The 16,577-nt window shown below is 49.5% G+C and overlaps 1 protein-coding gene across 3 annotated transcripts in view; it reads right to left on the bottom strand.

Moving 5' to 3' along the window:
* BCL2L1 (BCL2 like 1) overlaps positions 1-16,365 on the bottom strand; it is a 51,585-nt gene extending 35,220 nt beyond the window's left edge. For 2 of the 3 annotated variants that reach the window (XM_021689099.2, XM_021689101.1), the window contains exons 1-2: positions 15,431-16,365; positions 14,460-15,135 (exon numbers count right to left, since the gene is read on the bottom strand). In XM_021689099.2, coding sequence (XP_021544774.1) covers positions 14,460-15,023 — 564 coding nt within the window. In that variant the 5' untranslated portion in view covers positions 15,024-15,135; positions 15,431-16,365. The other variant, XM_044918599.1, reaches the window with a different exon arrangement.
* Positions 16,366-16,577: the final 212 nt, after the last annotated feature.

The raw sequence follows: 16,577 nt of genomic DNA, 5'->3' as shown, positions 1-16,577 counted from the left end.
GGTACTAATTCGGAATGCCAACTTCCACCACTAAATCAGACCAGAAACTGCCCCCAGGTGCCCAGACACCTGCATGGACAGGCAGGCAGTTTCCTCTGGGTTGACTTCTTGTCTGGCCCTACACATCTCTCAGTTTCGTCACTTAGCCACCAGCCTGGGGCCTCATGCCTGCACCTGCTGCTTGACCCGGGTCCCAGGAGACCCTGAGCCTTAGTCTTGGGCTCCCTCCCTTGACCCTAAGGGCCATTTCTGAAGACTCCCTGAAGATTTCTTTGATATGGTAACCCCTAGGGTTCCACATGAATGTGGGTGCTGTGAGCAAAGGGAAATTTTTCTAGCTGAGTAGCAGACGGAGAGTGGGTAGAACAAGGGGTGGTTGTTCTTGTTCTGAATCAGAGGTGAGCGTGGGGTGAGGCCTGCTGTGCCCACGGTTTTATGTTTAAGCAGCACTGATCCTGGCTAGGTCAGAGTTCCCACTCAGCAGTCCAGCCTAGGCAGGCGAGGACATCCTGAGGTTAGGAGTTAATACTAATTTCTATTTCCCATTTGAATCACACTCAGAATTCTGGCCTTGTCTGCAATGGCTTAATGTCACTAAACACTCAGCCACCAAGTGCTAGGCCGAATAGGAGTTGATAACAGCGAATGAGACAGTTTTCAGCCTCAATAAGCTCAGAGTACCTTACTTTAGTCTTTCTCCCAACAATCCTGTGAAAAGAATATTATTTCCACTTGATAGATGTTCAGACTTAAAAAACTAAAGTAACTGTCCAATTTCATGAAGCCAGGTAAGTGAGAGAGCTACCTATTGTTTCCATTCAAAAAATGTTGGTTGAATGAACGAATGAACGAATGAATGACACAGCTATGGCTGTGACCTCAGTCAAGGAGCAACAACAAAACCAAATATTTATAGTTCTCAAAGTGCTTTTTCATCTATCATCTCCCGGAGTCTCACAGCTAGCCCATGAGGGAGGCAAGGCGGGTGTTATCTTTCTACAACAGATGAGGCAAATAGGCAGAGCTTGGGCAAGAGGCTTATGGCCACACAGCAAACAAGGAGTGGAGCCATCCTGGAAAAACTCAAGAGTCCTCACAATACCTTGTTTAATCATTCAAACACGTGTCATGCACCTACTACATGCTAGATGTGCTCCTATGTACTTTATTTTTATTATTTTTTAAAGATTTTATTTATTCTTATTTTTTTTAAAGATTTTATTTGAGAGAGAGAAAGAGAGACCGAGCAGGGGGAGAAGTCAGGAGGAGGGAGAAAGAATCTCAAGTAGACCACGCGCTGAACTCACAGCCTGATGTGGGGCTTGATCTCACAACCATGAGATCATGACCAGAGCTGAAAACAAGAGTCGGATGCTTAACTGACTGAGCCATCCAGGCACCCCTAACGATTTTAAGTAATCTCTACATCCAACACGGGGTTCAAACTTACAACCCCAAGATTAAGAGTCACATGCTCTACCGACTAAGCCAGACAGCGCCCCAAGTCCTATGTATTTTAATATTCAACTCACTAAGCCTTCCACTCAGTTGACAATAATGACTGAGTGCTTTCTATGTTCCAGGTTCATTGGCAGGTTCTAGAGACACAGCAGTAAATAAAGCAGAGGAGGAGGTCCCTGCCTTCTTGGAGGCACTTGGCAAAGATCGAAGAGAATAGGCCCTATTGCCAAATGCTGGGTCAGCAACACTTATTGTGTATAAAGCATGACTTGGGGCACTTGTGGAGGAGGTGGAGAACAAAGTTATGGGCCAAGGTCCTCAGCTTCAGGAATCCTATAATCTCCAAAGGATATCCACATACTCTCTCAGCCTAAAAGTTTGCTCTTGGAGAGTAGCTTCAATAGTGATCACAGCAACTTGATCACCTGTGAAGACACTGATAACAATAGCAGTAATAGTTGCTGTCATACTGAGTAATTACTATATGCCAGGCTCCATGCTAAGTGTTCCATGTATCTTACTAGTTTTTTTCATGCTCCCAAGAGTCTTTCAAGAAAAGCACTATAGGCAGCTTTTTCTGCCCACGGGTCCTGTCCCCGAGCTTTAATAAAACCACCTTTTTACACCAAAAAAAAAAAAAGAAGAAAAGCACTATATATTATCATCTCTTTTTTATAGATGAGGAAACTAAGGCTGGGGGAGACTAAGTAATTTCTCCAAGGATAACTATAGAGCAAGTAGGATTCAATAATTGGTTTGGCAAATTTTGTACCTAACTCTTAACTGATGGAATTTGTCCTAGGGAGGCCATGGAGAGGGAGACACCAGGAATACCAGGAATAGCTACTGCCTGGGAGGACTGGAGCCTCCAGAGCCCCCAGAAGATTCTTCCTCACCCCCTTTCATCAAGTCTGAACATCACATAGATGAGAAGGTAAGGAGGAAATGGGTACGTATACTCAAGCTATTTCTAGGGCAGTAGAAGTTCTCTCCCTCTCTGCTAAATCTCCAGGGAAGTTTGTGACCTCTATTTGCCACCCATCAACCCCCAGAGAGAGAGAGAAGTAGGCAGGGGTGGGGGCAGGGCAGTCTTTTCTCCCTGGGATTGGGTAGGTGGGGGGCACATCAGGGAAGAAGGGAGAAGCCAATGATTGGACAAGAAGCCTGTACATGTGATATGGTTGATGTCCTTCACATGGAACCCTCTTGGGGGAATGCCAGGACACCTTTTGGACCCAAGAAGCCTCAGAGAGGAGAGACTGGTACAGCCCTAAACTGCAAGTTAAGCTAACAATTTCTAAGCAGTGTAACTAGGTCATCAGGTTCCTAGAGAAGCCAGCTGTGGCTGGGGGATGGGGAGGGAAATTTTGTAGTCTACCAAGATCCCTACTTCCCTTCAGGCCCCGCCCTCCCTGAAATCTGCACCTGCTCCCAAACTGACCCCTTCCCCCAGCTGGGCCCAGCTGTCAACGGCTCCCAAAGCCCTGCCCCTGCCTTCCATGGGCCAGAACCACGGGGGCCTCTTGGGCAGGAGGTATCTTATCCCCACCTGAGCCCTTCAGAAAGGAGCTGTAGGACAGGAAAGGAGTGGCCTCTCCTGGTGGGTATTTCTTGCTCCATGAGGGCAGCAAGAAAGTCGGGCCCCTTGGGCCTGCCTAGGGTACCTTCCTGGCATTGTTGCCACAGGTGGCGGGAGACAGGTGATGTTTACCCTGCTGAGACAAGAGTTGCCAAAAGGCTTTAATCAGGCCTTTGAATCTGCACCTGGCCCAGAGCCCCAAAATAACAACCAGGGCTGTGTACCTGATCCACAGGTCGCAGGTGCCGCTGGCTTTTATCTCCCTGCAGTTCTGCCTGCTGTGCCCCAGCTGGCAAGGGATTCTCTTTCCCAGGGGTTACTGGAGACCTGGCTGCATCCCTCCAGTGTTGGGCCTCTCCTCATTGGCCCCACCTGTACTGTCAACCATCCCCATCCCTCTGCCCTGAAGCCTCCACCATCAGTCACTGCTCCCTTTTCCCTGACCAGCTTTACTGACAACCCAGACCATTTCTCAGCCAGTCTACCTTCTCACTGCCTCCCAAATGCATCATATATGTTCTACCCTCCAGATCTGCCTGGGTGGTTCTTACCTACCGAGGCTGCCCTCATCACATTCTTTCCACCTACTGAAAGCCTTCAAATGGCCCACATCTTTCTAATAGGTAATAATGATGCCTAACATTGACTGAGCATACTATGTCAGGCACTGTGCTAGGTGGGCTACAGGGTCACTCATTCAACAAATATTTGCTAAGGGTCTCCTATGTGCCAAGCACTCTGCTAGATGCTGGGGATGAAGGAAAAAATGAGACAAAACCCCTACACTCTAGGGGCTTAGATCTTACTGGAGGAGACAGACAGTAAACATGTAAATATGCGTGGCCTTTTGAGAGGTGATATTTAAGTTGAGACCTAAATGGTAAGATGACAGCTCTGATCAGATCTAGAGAAGAGTAATACAGGCTGAAAAAACACAGCACGCCTATGAGAAAGAGATTGCTATTGTCTTCATTAAGGGATGACCATTATCTTCCTTTTACAGATGGGGAAACTGAGGACTCAGTGTGAACTACACAAAGCTACAATGCCGAGAAAGTTATTATTCAAGCCTTTAGTGATCTTTCCCCTTCCTGACACTTTCCACTATTGGCACAGAAGAGGGTCTGGGTTGGCGATGCAGTTGGCAAGGGAGAAGGTGCATACTGATGATGCAGCCTGAGAGTAGAGGCCTTGGGACCGAGTCATCAACTGAATAGCTGATGGTGGAAGTGGGCTGGTTTGGCAGAGGTCCAGGGCACCTGTGGGATGCAGCCAGTGGGTTTGTCCTCTTCTACTTCTGGAAACTACACCACAGACTTGGCACAGTTTGTCTGTAGTGTTTTGGGTCTATTCCTCCTGCTGCAAACGAGTTTGCTTCCTTAGGGACAGAGACATTTTTGTCACCTAACCTGCATCTAATAATAACCCTTCACGTTCATTGAGCAGATGCTGGCTGAGCCCTTACCCAACCTCAGGCCCTGTGCCAGGAACTCAGGGTAAAACAAGCCAGTCCGGACCTGCAAAGAAGCAATGACACAGTGACTTGAGGGTAGACTTTGGCACCAGATACACCAGATCTGCCTCTTATAAGGTCTGTTAGTGTGGACCTGTTATAGAGCCTCTGGAAGCTCTGGATTCCTTTTTTTTTTTTTTTTTTTTAGATTTTATTTATTTATTTATTTGACACAGAGAGAGAGAGAGAGAGAGAGACAGTGAGAGAGGGAACACAAGCAGGGGGAGCAGGGGAGGGAGAAGCAGGCTTCCCGCTGTGCAGGGAGCCGGATGCAAGGCTCGATCCCAGGACCCCGGGATCATGACCTGAGCTGAAAGCAGACGCTTAACGACTGGGCCACCCAGGTGCCCCGGGATTCCCTGTCTTGACACAGTTGTGAGGACCAAACAAGATGATTATGTCAAAGGGGATAAACATAGCACTTGGCACAGAGCAAACACTCAACACACAGTAACTGTTATTATTATTAAAAAATACTTTTGCTTACTCTGATGGGTTTGTATTATTGTCTCAAATTTAAGGGTGAGAATTTGAAGCTGATAATGCCTCATACTATACCACAAGCAACAAATCAAGCTAAACTTCAAATCTGAGTCCAGACTTTTACCTATGGGTGTATGGAAGGTGATCAATACACATCAAGTATAATGAAACCTGCCTGGTGTGTCTGGCAACAGAGGGGGTGGATGGGTGATACACATAGCCTGATTCAGATGGCAGAAGGGTATCAGCAAGGCCCAAGATATGGGGGGCATGGAAACAGACCACTGAGGGATGGGACCCAGATCCACTCACCACAGTATCCATAGTATCCCCAGCACTTAGCACATATAAAGCATTCATCAGTATTTGTTGATTTAACAAATGAAACAAAACTCTGAGGACAGTTCCAAGCAATGGACAGCCTTAGGGAAGGCAGGCATGGTCAGTAACACTGCATTAAAAGTCAGAACACGGATTCTAAGTCTGACTCTGCCATTTACTTGGGACAAGCCCCCCTGCCCTGAAATGGGACTGAACAAGCCCACCTCACCTACCTCACTGTGAAACGATGTATACGAAGGAGTCTGGTAAATTATAGAAAAGCGTTCACACGCACATAAAAGCTACTATCATCATGCTCCAGACTACTAAAGCAGTAAAGTGTTGAAGGTGTCATCTCAAGTCTGAATCCCAGATCGCCCTGGTATTTATTAGCTTATGAGGTCCTGAGCACATGTCATTTTTCTCTGAGCCTCAGTTTTCTCAATCGATAACCTTGTAGGGTTTTAAAGGAGGGTAGAGATAAAGAACACAAGCTTTGGAGTAAGGCAGTCTTGGTTTGAAATCCTGACTCTGCCTCCTGCTAACTAAGCCCTCCAAATCTCAGTGTCCTGTAATGATCAAGTTGTTGGGACAGTAACAGAGATGATGTTGGTAAAAGGCCTGTCACATAAGTGGCACTGGATAAACACCCACCATCATCTAGCTGGTAGTGAGGGGGAGGGGGAAGAGCGCAGAATTTAAAAGTGGGAGCTTGGAGCTTACTAACCCTGCTACCTTGCATAAGTTGTTTAACCTCTACCTCAGTTTCCTCATTTGTAAAATGGGGATAATAACAGTGCCAACTTCAAAGTGCTGCTAGGCGAATGGAATAAATAAATACATGTAAAGCACTTTGAACAATGCCTGGCATAGAATAAGCACTTGATAAATGTTAGGTACTATTAATAGTAATGTTAACAATAATATTAATCACCAAGTGGAATAAGAGGGAGGGACTGTTTAATCCTGGGATGTGGGCATCCCGTGGAATAATTCCAGGGAAGTCCCTGGACAGCTGTTTGTAGGCAAGTTTTCAGCCTCTGAGAGAAAGGCTCCCCCATGGAAAGGACAGGAGACTGGGGGGGTCGCTGAGCTAAAATCCCAGTCCTGCTGACCAGGAGGCCAGCCTCTGGGGAGGCAAGTCAGGCTCCTTGGAAGGGACACTGTGTTCCTGGCTCCGCCTGACCGGGGGAACAAAGGCACGTGTGTGTGGCCAGGGAGGAGGGAGGGGAATGTTTCCCTTTCAAGAGCGGAACAAAGGATCTGAGGCATAGTTGAGTGCGTTCCAATCCCCTCCCAAGCTAGCTCCCATTCCTCAGATGATTGTCCAACAAGGTTTTCAACCTTTCTAGCTTCCTCCTGAAAGGTGAAGGGGGGAAGGGCCGGCTCCACTTCACTCTATCCTCTGTCATCAATCTCCAAGAGGCAGGATTTACATGTGCCAAACCTCTAAGATCTCTCTTAGGAGTCTCCATCCTGGGCAGGGGGAACCTCTGAGGAAACTCAGGGTTAATGGATGATACAAGGCACTGCAAGTGACAGGCTTAATGTCCCTCTAGGGGGAGTCCCAGACTGAAACTGCTACTGAATGATGGAGCCATGGAGAGAGCTCAAGAGTTCTGGCCCCCCAGCATGGGATGGGGGTAAAAAGCCTGACAGAACTAAGTGGAAATGCATTTTCAAATCTTAAAGGGGTGATCAAGGGCTGGAGAGAGAAGCTAGGTGAAAGGTGAACGGGGGAGGGAGCAAAGAAAGTAACTGACAAGAGGAAAGGGAGGGACATGTCCAAAAAAAGCAGTTTGTGGGGAGGGGGGAGCCTTTAGGGACATGACTTTCCAGTTTCTACACTCTCGCCAGCAGGAATCGGCTGCAGGGCTGGGACAGGAAGCAGTCCATGGAAGTCACTGCAATGGCATTTCCTGAAGAGCGAGAGAAAAACCTCTAGTTCCGAGGGGAGCTCTGGAGTCTGCCCAAAAAGCCCTGTAGCTTGGAGCTAGCTGTAAGGCTCCAGCTTGGACCGAGAGCCTCATCAGGATGAAACCAAGTACCCGAAGGTCCCAAAGGCAGTTTCTTTCTGCAAAAACACTATTTGCAAAAATCAATATATAATAAACGGGAAGCCAGAAGGAGCCCTAGGATGCGGCCGTTTACTGCTGACACGAATAGTCAATGTTTCGAGGGCCTTAAGATATGGATCAACTCACTGAGTCTTCAGAACAGGGCACTATTATTACGGCCATTTACAAGTTAAAAGACTTGCCCAAGGTCACAAAGCAAAGAAGCGGTCAAGTGCAGATCTGAAAATCCAAAGCCTGTCTTCCTCCTGATGTGTGACCTTGGCAAGCCACTTCACCTTTCTGAGCTTGACTTTCCTCCTGCTCACCTCCCTGGGTGGCTATACGCATAAAAAGGCATGGTGGATAGGAAAGCGCTTTCTGAGCTGTAAGTGCTACATAAATGTGGTTTATTATTATTATTGAGGGGTCAGTGAGAAACTACGCCACACTGACACTGGGATTACTTAATTTTTGCAGTTAAAGTGTTGTAGCTATTGATAGAAAAGAGCCATCCTCAAATGTAACTACTGTGAAATAGGGCCTTACTGGAGGAACTGGCTACAAGGCTTAACGCCAGTGACAAGCAGATTCATAGACTACCAACTTCAACCCTCCATCCTACAGATACGGCGGAAACTAGAGCCTGGGGGTGAAGTGAGCTGGCTGAGGCAAGACAGTGAGTCTGAGCAGACTGACAGCAGAACAGGGATCCTGACTCTAAGCCCAGTGCCTGTACCACCATGATACAGGAACACCAAGAGCTGCTGCCAGGACAGAACACTGCTAGGACCTGTCTGCCTAGAGCATGTGTTGGAGGGGCATGCAGGCCAAAAAAGGAGAATGGGGGGCGCCTGGGTGGCTCAGCCGCTAAGCGTCTGCCTTCGGCTCAGGGTCATGGTCCCAGGGTCCTGGGATCGAGCCCCGCATCGGGCTCCCTGCTCCGCGGGAAGCCTGCTTCTCCCTCTCACACTCCCCCTGCTTGTGTTCCTTCTCTCTCTGTATCTCTCTCTGTCAAATAAATAAATAAAATCTTAAAAAAAAAAAAAAGGAGAATGGATGCTGAATGAGTTTCTGACGTGAGTTCTGTGGTGAAGATGATTAAGAATTATGATACCAACACGTGCCAGGCTCTACCCATCTCAGGCAGGCCTCTTTAGGTCTTTGCCATGACCTGATGAAGCAGGTATTATTTGCCCCAAGGTTCAGAGAATTCAAGGAGCTTGCCCAAGGTCACACAGCTAGATGTGGGTGAGCTGGGACCTAGGCCCAGAGAAGCTGCAGTTACTCAGACCGAAATATTCCTAGAATGGAGGGGGACCATTCAGGATACCACATTTGAAGAGAACTATCCCTGACGAACAACTAGCTTATTTAGCCTTGATTTCATGACCTCCAAGTGGCTAGAAAAGGCGGCTTCCGTCAGTACACCAAGTGCAAACCTGGCCATATTCTCTAGTCACTTCTCACTACTTCCACCTCAGCCTACTGATCCAAACCACTCTTCTTTCTCACTGGGCAGTTGCACCAGCTCGTCACTGGTTCCTCCTGGCTGCCGCCCTTGCCGAATTCAGATCACTTCACCCCTGCTGCAAACTCTCTCCTGGCTTCTCTCGCATTCATCCACAGCCAAGTCCTCAGCATGGACTGTAATGCGCTGTGTGATCTGGTCTTTGGCCATCTCTCTCCCCTCTCAATCCCAACCACTTTCCCTCTTGCTATTTCTTCTCTAGCCACATTCTTCAGGTCTTGGCTCAAACACTACCTTTTGGTGATGCCCTCCCTAACCTCTCTTAAAACTGCAGCCCCACCTCCCTTGCGAGGCATGCCCTTGACCTGCTTTATTTTCTTCATAGTGCTTACTATCACCTGATATGTTTTATATATGTACTTACACGCTTATTGTCTGTTTCTCCCCACTGGAATGTGAGCTTCATGAGGACAGAAACTTAATTTAAGGCAGTAGTACCCCTAATACCTAGGACAGCCTGGACATAGGAGCTCAATAAATATCATTTGAATCAATGACTGAATGATCAGGTCAGTGAAAATTCCCATTACTATTATTCTGGTTTGATAACTATCTGTTTCTTCAGAAATTTGCTGGGCATCTCTCTCATTAGATACCTGCTATGCCCAAGACCTCTGTTCAGTGCTGAGGAAACAAGTGTGGACAAGATGTGGACTCCAGGGGCACCTAGGTGGCTCAGTCGGTTGGGCGTCTGCCTTCGGCTCAGGTCGTGATCCCAGGGTCCTGGGATCGAGCCCCATGTCAGGCTCTTTGCTTGGCGGGGAGTCTGCTTCTCCCTCCCCCTCTGCTGCTCCCCCTGCTTGTGCTCTGTCAGATAAATAAATAAAACCTTTAAAAAAAAAAAAAAAAGATGTGGGCTCCACCTTCAGGAAACTCCTAAATCTGGTAGAGATATAATAGTGTGAGAAATGTCTTCTTTACACTAAGTTCATGCTACCACTGTTATTTTCCTCTCATTTATCCAAGTTCTGTTGGGTACTCTACCAATAAAAAAGGTGTAGCCCCTCTTCCTCCAGATATTTGAAACTGGTGATCATATTCTCTTGAGTCTTCTCTTCCCCAGGCTAAACAAAAAGACCCAGTGGATTGTCTGACTCAGGTCTGCCAACTGGGAATGGGGAAAACAGACTGTTGGCTGGAGGGACAGATGAGAAGCTGCTCCAGGAGCAGAGTGACTCCTTCAAAGAAAAGAGAGGGAGTCCCTAGGGAGGACTCTGTGCAATTAGGTTGGGGGTAGGGACAGGGCCCTGCTAATTAAGGAAGCAGATTATACTTCTGTCAAAGAGGAGCTCACTGAGAATACCCCTAAATCTATCCATGCCAAACCTAGACAAGACCATGGTTGCTGAAAGAAAGCCCCATGATGGAAGACTGAGGACACTGGAAAATGTTGAAGCCTACTGGTGTGAGGACAGATACCTGCTGGGGAAAGGACAGCTGACAACCGCTGCTTCCTGCAACCCAAACAAATCCGGTGACTAACCACACAGAAGTCAAGAAAACCCTCTGGGCTCTGTTGGGACCCCCTGAAAAAACACCTGGGTAATTTTCTACCAGAAGCTAAAGGGCTCTATGGGGGCTCTGGGGAAATTAGTCCCAGGAAGTCTGGAAAATCCTGTGATGGTGACAGGGTTTCACGAGCAACCTCAAATGTACATCCAGAAGAACTGGGTGTTTTGAGGTGGAGTCCCTGAGACATTTCTACCTCACTTTGGGACTTGAATGAGATTACTAAAAATTTCCACATTTGGGGTTTCTAATGGGGTTTCCCCAAGAAAACCACAGAATTGCCAACAGCTGCTGAGATCTGCAAAGGTCACTGAGGTGCTTCAGCTAGCATATACCCATGCCAAAGAAGCCAGAATAGGCAAGAAGAAACCTATAGAAACTAAAAGACCACAGAACCATGCAGCCTGGGAAAGGCCAAATTATGTTTCCTCTCTCCACACACTGTTCATTGCTCCTGACAATGGTTTTCCATCAAGCTAAGGGGTTTCCCAGGGACTGCGATCCCAAAATGGCTTGCCCACCTGGGTCCTCACCCTAAAATTGCCCACATTCCCATTGGAAAACCCCCAAAACACTCTGTCCCTACAGAGAAGGTCATATCATATTCCATTCTAGATGAATATCTCAGGAGCTTTGTTTCTTGAGAACTCTGGGGCCAAAGTTCAGTTTTCTGAGGCAGATGGTCCACTCATTAAAAGAAGTGCTTCCACCCTACAATTAAGGCCCAGGAAGGGCTTTTGTTCTAGATTCTTTACTAGAGTCAAGCTATGGCAGGTGGCTGTCATTATTCTATTTTACAGGTAGGAGAGATGGATGGACAGGAGAGACAAACAGGTTGAGCATCTTGCCAGGTGACTCCAGGCAGGCAGTGGTGTGGCTACATGTGGAATTCCAGTCCTTGGAAATCACCCACAATTAAGTAGATATATCTGAAACAGGCCACCTTCTCCCCCCCCCACACACAATTCTTACCTACTGGCAGGGCCTGAGAGGGTTTAACAGTGAAAGAATTAACAAAAAGGCCACTCTGGGCAAAACCCTGATGCCTACTTGAGTTTTACCAATGCCAGAATCTGAGGCTACTACACACGTGCCTTTGGGAACCTGCTACCATCAACAAAGACGCTCTTCTACCTGAGGCTTCCTGAGCAATGTCACGGACCAGAGTGAGCACCTCCACGGGCATGTTTTGTTTGACCCAACAGCATTTCTGCCCTTCTGTGCCAGGCTGTCTGGGTCACTTTATTACTCCTAGGACAACCTGATGTGGATGGAAAAGACTTTAGGCTTCAGGCTGAGGCTGACCTAGGTGTAAATTCTCACTCAGTCACTTAACTGCTGAGGGATATCTGGAACCAGTCATTGAGCTATCAGGAGCTTCACATGTAAAATGGGAATAAACCCACCTACCTTGAAAAGTTATTGTGTGGGATATATGAGATAGCATGTCATTTCCACGGGGGAAGGTATCATGTGTGGCTTACTGTCAGCACGGTGCCTGCCTCATAGTAGATGCTCAGTAAATTTTGGTTGCATAAGTAGAAGACCCAACACAATGCCTCATACATGGGATGTACTCTATAAAGGCTCATTTCCATCCCCTTTTCTGCAGGGATGCTAAATTTAGAGCATATCCCAGGGTGGTAATGGCCCGTAAGTCCTACACTCGTGGATCCACCACAGCCTCCAGGAAGGTTTTGAGATGCCACTGTAGTGGCCAATCTGCGCAGCTCAAACAGGATGGTACTTGACAGGGAAGTGTGTGGGTAGCTTCTATCCAAAGGATCTCTTAACTCAAATGTTCTTTACCTTCTGGCCTCAGGGAGCACATATGCCCAGAAATGGTGCTGACATAACTGGCTTCTGCACACATCCCCTCTGTTCACCAGGAGGAAGTAACATATGGTATGTTGTCTAACGGGCTCTGAAAATTCTTGGGCAAAAAGACAGAAGATGGAATTTCAATCCAGGGGTGATCTAATGAACTTGCCCTGTGTTGCCGTGTCTAAAACCTCTTTCTGTATACAATACTGGGCGACTGGCAATTCTCTGATCCTGGTAGCCCTCTGCAGAGGCTGGCCGACAGAACAGGCACCTCTCCCAGAATGCCTTTTGTTAATAGCTGGCAACAACCCACCTGGTATTAGCACCCCTGGCCAAAGACAATAGTCAGGCAAGGTGGGCACAAGGCCCACGTCTCTACTAGGAGATGCCTCTAGAGATGCCTCGGAGGCTGCGTCTAAAGTGCTGGAATCCTGTCCCTCCTGTAATCAGCTGAACAAATATTTGCCCCCAAAGAGAATCAAAGCAGGAGGAACAGGCGAGGTCATCACACAAACCAACAGGAACTATTTAATCATTTATCCCCCCAGGGAGTTCATTTACAGAATGGCTTTCAAGTCTGGTCAGCCTTAGCTCGGAGAGCTCTCCACTTTTACCTCCCCCCCGACCCCACCCCAGTCATCTGACCTCTATTGACTTGACCCCTTTGTATTTTACAAGAACTGGCAGCAAGAGAGTTAATGAAGTTGCAAAGAAATGGGAAATAAGACAGGGGGAAGGGCAAACTAGGCGGTCTCTGGCTCAGAGGTAAACTGAAGTGCCACGCCCTAGGCCCAGCCTATGGATAATTTGCATTCTTGACATTCCTCAGTCCATGCTGCAAGGCCCCTTCCACCTCAGCTCCTTCAATAGATGACTTATTTTCCACGGCCTGCTCAATTTTGGGGGTATTCTGAGGGGACCGAATACCTCTCATAAGCCCTGCATCTCCCCTAGGCAGGGAGATAAGCAAGGAAATTAGGACTGAGTTTGCTGCAGAAGAGCAAACATTGCCTACAATGACCAATGGTAAGAACCTCTCACCACTATCTGCTCCAAAGTTGGTGATGGGCAAGAGAATTCTCCCTCCCTAGGAAAGGAATGAGGGCACGACTCCTTCGTCTGGAACCAAAAACAACTACTACAGGGACTTGCTGGTGCCAGTCACCGCTCACATTAGCTCCAAGATTTACAATATTCTGCAAGGCCAAGAGGGCTTGCCGCCTTTTTTTAGTGGAAGAGACTGAGGCTCACGGTAAATTGGCCTGTCCAAGGTCACACAACTGGTTGAGTGACAGGGCTGGCACTCACACCTATGTCAGTTTGTTTCTGAAGTCTGTCACTGAATCTCTATATCCCAAAGAGCCCCAGAGACCAGGTTCTTGCTTTGCCATCCAACAGTGCTCGGTGAAGAGGCCCTAGGACCCGGGCTGGAAAGCAACAGGCAGAACAGCTGGAGCTCCCCAACCGACCCCAGGCAGTGAGGTGCAAAGTCCCCGGGCTTAATGCGTGACACAGCAAGAGCTCCACAAACAGGCCAGCCATGCAGAAAGTTGCACACTTCAGAGCAAATGAACAGAGGGGTGCAGCACAAACAACCGGCCCAGTGGCATAGCTTACACTGCCCTAAAAATCTGACAATCCTCAGCCATCTAGGCCAGTGGGAACTTCTGCCTGGCCGTGCCCTGTTCTGAGAGGAGAGGAACATGTATGCAAACTCTGAAATAAAGGGAACTTGATTTGTGGGAGGGAAGCCCAGGACAAGACTGACATCCCTGGGGGGTAAGAACAGAGGGGCTCGGAGGCATTACACCCTCAGCCCTTACAGTGGTGAGCCATTTTGTCAGGGTGAGGGGGAACACTGGAATAACTTTCCACTCGCAAAGATTTGGGGCCAAATAAACACACAGGCTATGTTTTCCTCTGCTGAGAAATTGGAACACAAGTATGAAAGAGTAGGGTCATGAGGGTGACCAGAATGAAAGATGCCTGGTCCCTCAAGAACTAGGTCATCTGTATTTGAGAACAGTTAACCTCTTGTGGTGCAATGAGGCCAGTCACATCTCCTTAACAAACAGTCTCCAATAACCACCCAGCACAACAGAAAGAGATACGGGGGAGAGGCTGTTAGACATCTCTCTGACTTGAGGCCAAGGGAAAGGTACATACAAGGGGCGTGGTCCTTACCCAGCCGCCGTTCTCCTGGATCCAAGGCTCTAGGTGGTCGTTCAGGTAAGTGGCCATCCAAGTTGCGATCCGACTCACCAATACCTGCATCTCCTTGTCTACGCTCTCCACGCACAGTGCCCCACCGAAGGAGAAAAAGGCCACAATGCGACCCCAGTTCACCCCATCCCGAAAGAGTTCGTTCACTACCTGCTCAAAGCTCTGATATGCTGTCCCTGGGGTGATGTGAAGCTGGGATGTCAGGTCGCTGAATGCCCGCCGGTACCTCAGTTCAAACTCATCCCCAGCCTCCCTCAGAGCTTGCTTCACCGCTGCCATGGGGATCACCTCCCGGGCTTCCAAGCTGCTGCTGTGGCCAGTGGCTCCATTCACCGCAGGGCTGTCCGCCAAGTGCCAGGATGGGTTGCCATTGATGGCACTGGGGGTCTCCATCTCTGATTCAGTACCTTCTGGGGCCTCAGTTCTGTTCTCTTCCACATCACTAAACTGACTCCAGCTGTATCCTTTCTGGGAAAGCTTGTAGGAGAGAAAGTCAACCACCAGCTCCCGGTTGCTCTGAGACATCTTTATAATAGGGATGGGCTCGACCAGTCCATTGTCCAAAACACCTGCTCACTCACTGAGTCTGGTCTCTGCTTAGTGGTTCTCTTCTGAGATCCAAAGCCAAGATAGGGTTCTGATGGGAGAGAAAGAGCTTCAGGAAAAAAAAAATTAATATGCATGCCATTTACCCTACAATATCCCATTCCCCCTCGAGGTACCAGAACTGGTTTCTTTGTGGCTCTTAGGTAAGGTCTGGGTCTAGCTTCCAAAAGACTTCAATGAAGTCAAATTGAAAGCACCCGTGGGCTCTTTCTGAATCACCACACCGGCTTTTTTTTTTTTACCCCAGCCACCCCCTTTTCTCCGAAATGCCTTCCTCAGAAAGTCACCCCCACGGGCAGTCTGTCCCCCACCCCCACACCACCTACATTCAAATCCGTCTCAGGCAACCGCAGGCAGGTGCAACCCCGGGAAGATCTTTTGTAACATAGGTCGGGAGAAGAGGTGGCAGCCGGGATGCCGGCAACTCAGCCGGCCTCACGGCGGCTGGCAAAAAAAGGAGCTCCGGCTGGAGGGATCATGCGACCCGGCAGGCTGGGAGCGCAGAAGGCGACACAGGAATTACGAAGCTCAGGAACCGGCCCCCTCGCTTGCTTCCTCCTCCATCGCCCGGATCGAGGGCGGCCACTCGGCAGCGGCCTCCTGCCACCCGGGAGCCCAGCCCCCTCGCTCTTGCACGCCCCTTGGCTCTCCGCCTCCTACTGGGAGCCAGGAGAACTCTCCCGGAGGTGGCTGGTGTGGGGTTTAGGGTTTTGTTGTTGTTGTTGTTTCTATTTAAGTACCAGCTCAGGGTAAGGCTTCCGAAACCCTGCAGGGACTTCTCAATGGGGCTCAAGGTTTCGAGAAGGGACAGAGGGAGGGGGAAACTGCCTCGGATCTGCGGTCTGACTTCGGAAAGGCCATCCCCGGGCCTTTCCGGGAGGCTGACGACCGGGGACCCCCCAGAAACACCGCTGATTTTCTCTGAATTCCCCAAAGGCCCTGGACGTGGCGGCGGTGGGGGGGGATTGCCGGGTCCTCCATTCCCCGCACGGACACAATGGCCGCCGGCGCCCTGCACAAAGACGGGGTGAGGGTGAGGCGCCGGGCCTCTCCTCGGGTCAGGGAGAGGGACTGAGGCCTGCTCGAGCCTCCCCCCACCACAACAGCTGAGACCACGTTTTCCTGAGGACAGGTCCAAGGCAGCTTCCTGGCGCCCCCGGGAGGGCTTAGGGGCCGGGGGCTGCACCTCTCCCGAGCCCGGGGCGGGTGGGCTGCGGCCTGGCGGCTTCTCCCGCGCGCTAGGCCGGGTACCGGCCGGGCCACCGCCCCGTTGCCAGGCAACAGCTCTCCCTCAGGGGCGCCCCCTAGTCCTTTCAGGGAGGAGGGGTCTCGCCCTCGGCGGCCCGCCCCAGCGTAACCAATCAGCGAGCCCAGTCGGCACAGAGGCGGGACGGCGAGGGCTCCCATTGGGCGCAGCGCCTGCCACGCACAGGGGAGGCGGCGCTCTCACCTGCGAGCCCCGCGAGCCGTGGG

The sequence above is a fragment of the Neomonachus schauinslandi genome, chromosome 10 (assembly GCF_002201575.2).
Source record: "Neomonachus schauinslandi chromosome 10, ASM220157v2, whole genome shotgun sequence".
In the NCBI taxonomy this organism is placed as follows: Eukaryota; Metazoa; Chordata; class Mammalia; order Carnivora; family Phocidae; genus Neomonachus; species Neomonachus schauinslandi.
The sequence above is the reverse complement of the archived record's forward strand: the minus strand, read 5'-3'. Positions and strand labels throughout refer to the sequence as shown.